Below are 8,294 nucleotides of genomic sequence, written 5' to 3' on the forward strand. Positions count from 1 at the left end.
CCAACCTCACCAAAACCAAAAAAAAAACGCATTATGGTCCCTCTGGTAGGGACATTTATTTCTTCTTCATTATAAAACAGGGTATTATGGAAATGTAATTTGCTGAAATGTTAGGGGTAAAATTGAGATTATGCGAGGAAGCATCTAGATAAATAAAATGAGGCGTCACTCTCTCTAGTTCGAATCCTCGACCCACCAATTTTGTTCCACAAACGGAAACCATCGAAAAGGCCAAAGCACAGTGTCAGATCAAGTCCCAAATAGACGGTTGAGATTCACCAAGAGAAAACGATATAAAATCAGGACCGTTGACTCCTCAGTACTGGCTCAGCGGCACATTTTAAAGAAAAAAAAGAAGGAAAATAGAAGAGAGATGAACAACAAAAAAAGAAGAAGAGAGAGAAACAAAAAAATAGAAGAACAAAGCAAATATACCGTGATTTTATGTGAGTTTTGGATCAAACCCAACTTGGGGTTTGCAAATTTCTGTTTCGTTTATGATACTGTTGATTGATTTGGCCTTCACAGGATGCACCTTCTTCTTCCTTTCTCTCTCTAACTTCTCTCTCCTCTCCTGTGATTCTTCAGGCTCTTTCTCTCTCTTCTGGGATTCTCCTAGCTTCTCTCTCTTGTTCGAGACTATCCCATTTATGCTCTTCATCCTCCCTTTGCCGAGGTGGTGCTCGCAGAGAGCGTAGCCGACGAGCGTCTGCTGATTGCACCGCCACCCTCTACCATTCATCCGGCTGCACTGCGAGCCGCCGAGCTCGGTTTCGCTGTTCTCTTTCTTCTTTTTCTGTTTCTTCTTCGGCTTTGCCGTGTTATCACTGTTAACATTGGCCATTTCTATTCCCTCTTCCTTGATCTCCTCGCTTGTTTCTACAGTGGTTCTCTTTCTCTTCTTCAGTGGAAACGAGTAGTCCTCTTTCGACCACCTCCCATTTGTTTCTCTCTCTAAACAAAACCAGGGAATAATTGGTTTGGGAATGGAGGAAATTATATTGAATTCGTTGGGTTTTTGATGGGTTGAGCGTACCTGGCTTCGGAGGCAATGGAGGAGGAGGCCTTGCACCAGGGCTATAGCAAACACACACACAAAAGGGAAACGAAAGTTGAGCTTTGGGGCCTTAACATACAAGCACTTTCTCTCTCTACACAGATGTATATGCAGTGAGGCTTAAATAAAACCAGGGTTTTGCATGCAGGCTCCATAAATAGAATCGCTCTTTACTCTTACCGTCTTACTGTCACTGTAAAATGTAACATCTCTCTCTCTCTCTAAGATGGGTCTCACTGCTACTCTCTCTCTAAACTGGGTTCTCACTGCTCTCTTTCTCTCTCTAAACTGGTTTCTCACTGCTTTCCTCTCAAAAGTGGGTTCTCACGGCTCTCTCTCTCCAACTCCACATCTAATGATCGAGGCTGCGAGATGAACAGATAAAAAAGGCCACTAGCCATTACTATCACTGGTGCGTGATTTCCATGAATAATAATATTATCATTACCTGTTATTGGGTGCACCCGCTGGCTCCTCTCCCACACTCTCATCCCCTTTCATACCCACTTTCTCCTCCTGCACAAAATCAGGAAAACTCCTCAATCTTATTATCTCTCTCTCTCATCCATAGTATTTTCTCTAACACCCCAAGGCTTCTCTCTTTCTCTCTCTACAATCCATATTATCTCTCTCTAGCACCCCAATGCTCTCTCTCTCTCATCCATATTATCTCTCTCTCTCTCTCTCCTCTCTTTCCATTCATATTCTTTCTTTTACACCCCAGGTTTCTCTCTCTAACACCACAAGGCCTCTCTCTTTCTCTCTCTACAGTAAAAGGTTAAAATAATCTGGCCCCAGGAACCGTTGCACCTGGCCCTAAGAAAAAAAAGGGAGAAAGCGGCAGAACCACCACCGAGAAATTGTTTTTCCGGCCACTATAGTGTATGGATCGTGCAATAATAGCTCTGAAAATTCGCCTAAAAAAATGGGATTTTCATTAATAGTAAGTATATATCTCAGATCTGCAAGCGCTATGACATGCTACCAAGTTTGGAGTTCAAGTCTATAAAACCACTGCACCATGGATCTTTTGGGTCCTCATCATAAGTCAGATTTGCCTAGATAAATCGAAGAAAAAATAGAACAAAAAACCTAGAAAATCATATAAGATGAATGGGAAGATGGGCTTTCTTCCAGCTGCAAAAATATGATTTTCTGGTCAAAAAAATATAGTTACAGTAAGAGAATAAAGAGAAAAAGTGGGCACACCTGATTGCTGTGAAAGATAAAGGGACTCAAATTTCCGATATATTGAAGAGGAATCTGGTCCTTATTACTGTCACCATGATCAACCTTGTCTCGCTCTATAAAACCCTCATGACCATCGTGACTTGGAGCTTCTCCGTGGCTTATTTCTTCTGGTTTTAGAGAGAGAAAAGGGAGGAATAAAGGAGAGAGATAGGGGGGAGGGAGATGGGCTGATCTCTTCCGGATCCTCATCGATCGCCGGACGATTTGCAGAGAGGGAAGGGAAAGGAGAGAGAGAAGGATTTGGGGATGGAAGTGCAAAAACCCCCATAAATATGGTTGGGGCTCAAAGCCTTTTTATTTTATTTTTATTTTTTTTTCTCTTTTTAGGGGGTTTTTTATTTTCTATTTTAATTTGTCGTCTTCTCCTTTTCTCGCCTCGACGGCAGCCATACGCCAATGGCTCGCGGGCGCCTGTCAGTCTCACACGTGCGACAGGCAGCCGGTGCTACTGTACGGATAGTGTGAGTTAGTGGGGGGTGGGGGCAAAAATGGCACCGAGTGGATGGGCCATTGGCCCTGCCTTCTCATTAAATTACAAATAAGTCCTGCTTTATTTTGTTGCTACCCCACCCAACAAACGGGTTTATATACTGTGGTAGCGTTTGGATTTCCAATACTATGCTAGCACTAGGGATGGCGTCGCCCCTGGCCTTGCCCGGGCCAACCCCGGCCCGTCCCTACTCCCTACTGGATCTGCTTGAGCTCGTCCTGGTCTGGTAGGGCCTAAAAGGCCTTCGCTTTGGCCCTGTGAGCACCAGGTGTGAATGTAAAAAACAAAAAAGGATGAGAATTCATCAAACTAGCCATCACATACGCACGAGATTGTATACAACGAGACCTTTATCTTTAATACAAGGAGGTCGCAATTACTTACACCCCAAAAATTGATTGGATTGAAACAACTTTCCTATCGAACCCCTTTGTGTCTGTATGAATGCGGAATCTCCATAGCCAAATTTCCATTTTTGATTATGGAATCAGAGGGTGTCACTAGCATCGGTGAAGGGAAGGAAAACAAGTCAATCAGCTTCGACTCGCACCAATCTGGCTCCTTCTTTTAGGCAAATAACTTGACTTGAAGCTACGATATCAAACTCCAGCCACCCTTGCCTTTAAGAAATAATCCACTCCATGCCTGCATTCCAAACTGTCTTAGTGCCTTTCCTTTTCTTTCTAGGGGACCAACCCTATAAGCGTAGAAGCAAGTCTGTTTCCGAGATTAGTGGTGTATGACCATCGGTCTCCGATTAAAGGAAAATAGCTTAGAACTAGTTGTTCTTCGGCATAGCGCAGAAAAGGCCTCTGAGTGGTTTGCAAGGCCTTCAAGGTTTTTTTTTTTTTTAGTGGGCTTTTCTGGCTTTCTTTGTATTGACACAAAGAGTTTAATGTTTATCGGACAATAGCCGAAGGTGCGATGTAGAGTGAAAGTCCAACCATTCGATGTAAATTTTGATAGCTTGGGTGTCACAAAGTTCAAGAAATTTATTTTGAATTTTGAGCTTAGTCAATAGACTAAATACACCTGCTCAATTTCACATCCAATGGTCAAGATTAATTGTGACCACCTTGTATCAAAAGTAAATAGTCTCATGATATATTTTTTTTTACTTAATATTTTATACATTTACCACTTTTCAGACTCATAATCATGTGCCTTCTCACGGTATTTAGAAGTTAAGAAAGAGTCATTAGTCCCTAGCCCAGCCCTCAAAGCCACATTTTGTGGCTCGCACCCTATTTTTTTTGGTCCGAGCGGATCCGGCTGGGCGGACCAACCGTTCCATTGCCACCTCTGTCTAACACCCCTCAACCGTCGAAAGTTAAAATTGAGGATTGTTGGGGAGTTAATTCGAGTTACACTGACTGCAGGTCCATGAGATTTGCATGGAATGGATGGGGAGGGTTGTTTCTCCACACACTGCATTAATAGAGGAAAAGTTTTATGTGAGTCCATCTTTAAGATGGATGTTGTAAAAGGTGCATCGGAGACCCACGGTGTAAAAAAAGTTCCATACAAAGGTACAGTTTGATTTTTAAAAATTTTATTGTATTTTTCATATTCATGATCATCTTGACCTGGGTAATGAATACCTTGGATAAAAAATCCATCTCAAAAATAAATTTTAGAGAGTGGATGCGTCTGTACATATGAGTTGGGTGATTCATAAAAACCCCATCCTTAACAAAAATGGATCAATTTTAGCTCCTAAAGAGTATTGCTCAATTGTTGTTATTGACATTAAGAGTAGTTGTACAATATGATATTGTCGAGAGCACTCTACATTCCAGTCTCGTATCTTTCGTTTGTACATTTTTTCCACGATAAGTTCGGACACAGCTCAAAGCCCTTCTTTGGAAGAAAAATGTGAAAGACGTAAGCCAAAATTGTAATTTTTATTGAGATAATAGATTTCTATTTGCCACGGCCGTAGATGTAGTACTACAGGGTGAATCACGTAAATCTTGTGTTATTGTGATGTGATTATGGTTATTAATTTATTTCTTGCACTCAATTTATAGTTGTATTCATCCACTTCGTATTTAACCAATCATGTACACGATCTTGGTTAAGATCTCGGTATTTAAGATCCCAATTTTGTAAACGAGGGTTCCTAAGAACCCTGCAAGATGTATGATCTATGATGATAATAAGATGGCAAGGGATCATAAATAAGTTATTTGAAACACAAATTGCACAATAATAATTTTCCTATAAGAGATTATTTGGAGGAGATAATGGCCTCTTTTGGCATAAAAAATGGTAATATAAACGGGAACTTCAATAGTTTATATTTATCTTATTTATTTAGGGTTTTGTTGGGCTACACCACTTGTGGTATAGACTCTTAAAGTCCTCAACATTTTTAGACATTTATATACCTTTATACTGTTTGGTTATATACCTCAATAGTACAGTAACTTTTTGTTTATGGATATTTTAAATCATTAGTCAAGGGTAAAATAGAAAATCCTAATAAAAATAAAAGCATTTATTTATAATAGTGGACAATGACATCACTAATATGGTGTATGACATCACCCACAAGATGAATTAATTATTTTTAACTACTAATATAATGCTATTATTTTCTTATAAAAATATCCATTCTGCCTTTCTAAATGACCAAAAATAGCCCTACTTGAAAAATTTTGTATTACAATTCAAAGGCATTTTAATGTCAAAAAATGTTGATCACTTTAAGAATCTACACCACCAAGTGGTGTAGCCTAATAAAACCCTTTATTTATAGAGGTATCTTTATTCATCAGGACCATATAGCTAATGTTGCGTCCTACTATGGTTGATTGCATTTATTCCTTTTTGGGTGAGGTTGGTAAAATCCGATGATAGGACTTTGAGGTGCATAACGATCCATCACTATTGGCGTTGGAGCATTTTCCAACTAATTGGGGTCGGTTCGGTGCATAATGATCCAATGGGCTAAAATTGGCTAGCAAGAAATTGAAGGATATCAAATTGCGAAAAATATGGACCAATCCGGTGTCTAGTAAAAAAAAAAAAAGCCATTGCCTTTCAATTGGGGCACTTGTCATTTGAGTTGGATAGCTGATTCCTGAGTTTGTTGTTCAGTTCCGTCTCTCAGGAATCACCTGTAGAATAAAAAGAGAAATTTTTTTCATAAAATATAAAAAGATTGCTTTGAGTTTTGGGAATGCCCGTCCCAACAATGATCCCGGTGCTTCACTACAATGCACAAACCCATTATAAACAACCTGAGGTCTTTTTTAGGTTTATAGATATTTGAAGCCAAATGCCTTCTATTCTAATTTTAACTCGAGTGATTCTAAGTCAGTTCATTGATTTTTAAATGATGAGCCGGTCCAATCGAGCGCCCTATAGTAGTATGGCATCGGTGCATGTGTATTTGCATAGACTCAACAACACAAGACATAGTGGGTAAGGGATTCTGGCAACACAATGCCCATTGTGAAAGCATCCTTTCTTACTTTCCATGACATTGGGAGTTATGTTTTTACAATTACGAAGCATTATCAAAATCCTTTGATTTCTATAATCCTTGATAGTCATTTCGAGAAGACATAAAGAAGATCTTGACAAACATTTAACATGTTTACGTGTCTACTTCTTTGATAACCTTTGTGCTTTGGAATAAAAAGCAAAGAGAGGGAATTTATCCACACCCCAAACCTTTTTTCTTATCTCCCCATCTCCATGTCAAATAATAAAGGTTGTGCTTTGTATAAGGCCGAGGCCCTAAACAATCCAAGAAAGGTGCACCTTCAAATAGTATCGAAAGATATTGTTTCAGTCTTGAAAATATTTGTAATGACAAGAAAATTCATTTTCACCTCTAATTATAAAATTTAAAGCTTAAAAAATAGTAGAGCTCTAGTAGATCTATGAACATTTGAAATTTTTGCAAATTGACAGTCTAGAAAATGCATTATAAGATGCTCTATTTCTAAGACTTTAAATCTATTTTTTTTTTTATATCCATACATCTTGAGGTCAAGATGATCGATTTGAAGATTTTTTTGGCATCAAAACAACATTTTTCAGTGAATTTTTGAGATGCACCTTAAAATGATTGTTTAGAGCCTCACTCTCATATAAACTTTTTCCAATAACAATTTAAAAGATAAAGGAAAACCATATCGCCAAACTAACATTTATTTAGGTTTAAAATTTTTATTTAGGAGTACTCAATAAGTTTCCAACATGTTTTTGGGCAAAACAAAGAATGGTTGGGTAATAAAGTTTAAAATGGTAATTTACCTAAAAGGGCTACCATTGGCTCTTTCCCCTAAGTACACCCTCCCTTGAATGGCTCATAAATGGGAATTGTTCCTTCTTAAAAATCCTTTGATATTATTGTATTTGTGAAACAAAGTTAGACAGCTTACCTACCAAAAAGAAGCATAGTTAGAGAAAGAATCCCTAAATAAAAATAAGAAAACAAAAAAACAATGATGAAATGGTTACAAGGATGATGGGATACCATCCATAAAGTACTATAAATCATCATTCTTTTAAAGTTGCCACTATTTTTTTATATCTTTAAAAGTCATGTTTTTCTCTTGTACTTTTGCAGGACTTTTACCTCCTCAATTTGCTTCTCCATTCTCATGTATTTCCTTCCTTTTGTTTCGTTTTAAGAAATGACTCCAACACCATCAATATGGATGCCTTCTTTCCCATCTAAACCACTTTTATTTATTTATTTTAAACTAACTATTACATTTATTTCCTCTAAGTAACAAATCCAAATTTCAAATTATTTGGTTTTGTAGAAAAAATAAAATTCAAATACGAAATGAGATTGACCCACTAGCTCATATCAACATACGAGCCCAACAACCCTGATTAAATTTGGATCGATCTGACGGTCATGACCTCATTTCGTATTTGAGTTTGAATTTTATTTTTACGAATCTAAATCACTTGAAATTTTAGACTTGTATTTCTAAAAAATAGAAAAATCTAATAAAATATAAAAAAATAATTTTCAATAAATAAATAGACCAAATTCCCCTGAAAAGTTTTGGAGGTATTTTGGTTAATTTAAATTTTACAAATTATTTTTTAAATATTTTTATTAAATGCGCCTTGATGAGAAGAATAAACACTTAAAATTTTAAGTGATTTGGACAATTAAATACGAAATGAGGTGGTAACCGTCGGATCGATCCAAATTCAATCTAGATCATAGGACTCATATGTTGATAGGAGCTAGTAGGCTAATCTTAACATTTTCATATATATATATATATATATATATATATATATATATGAAAAACTATTCCCAATGCCTATAGGAGAAAATGAACAGTGATTTCGCCTAACCCTCATCACCATCCAAACTTCATCGCACGATCACAGTTGTCCTGTAGTGTTTTATTTTTCATTTTTTTTCTATAAATCTAAATTACTTGAAATTTGGAACGTATGTACATCTTAGTGAGGTGCACCTAATAAAAATATGAAAAACATAATTCGTAAATA

The 8,294-nt window shown here is 37.3% G+C and overlaps 1 protein-coding gene across 1 annotated transcript; it reads right to left on the reverse strand.

Moving 5' to 3' along the window:
- Positions 1-244: 244 nt before the first annotated feature.
- LOC18439303 (uncharacterized) lies at positions 245-2,577 on the reverse strand. Its single transcript, XM_006849472.4, has 4 exons — positions 2,267-2,577; positions 1,506-1,573; positions 1,037-1,077; positions 245-954 (listed from the first exon to the last, which is right to left on the reverse strand). The coding sequence occupies exons 1-4, from the start codon at positions 2,495-2,497 to the stop codon at positions 443-445; spliced, it is 852 nt and encodes a 283-aa protein (XP_006849535.3). The 5' UTR covers positions 2,498-2,577; the 3' UTR covers positions 245-442.
- Positions 2,578-8,294: the final 5,717 nt, after the last annotated feature.

The sequence above is a fragment of the Amborella trichopoda genome, chromosome 4 (genome assembly GCF_054954075.1).
Source record: "Amborella trichopoda isolate Santa Cruz 75 chromosome 4, AtrichopodaSantaCruz75HAP2 v2.0, whole genome shotgun sequence".
In the NCBI taxonomy this organism is placed as follows: Eukaryota; Viridiplantae; Streptophyta; class Magnoliopsida; order Amborellales; family Amborellaceae; genus Amborella; species Amborella trichopoda.

Excerpts from the sequence above, each read along its gene's own strand:
- LOC18439303 (XM_006849472.4), bottom strand. The coding sequence starts at position 2,497 with ATGAGGATCCGGAAGAGATCAGCCCATCTCCCTCCCCCCTATCTCTCT. Across the intron at positions 1,574-2,266 it reads TTATCTTTCACAGCAATCAG|GAGGAGAAAGTGGGTATGAA; the intron begins GTGTGCCCACTT and ends GATTTTGTGCAG. Across the intron at positions 955-1,036 it reads TCCATTGCCTCCGAAGCCAG|AGAGAGAAACAAATGGGAGG; the intron begins GTACGCTCAACC and ends GGTTTTGTTTAG.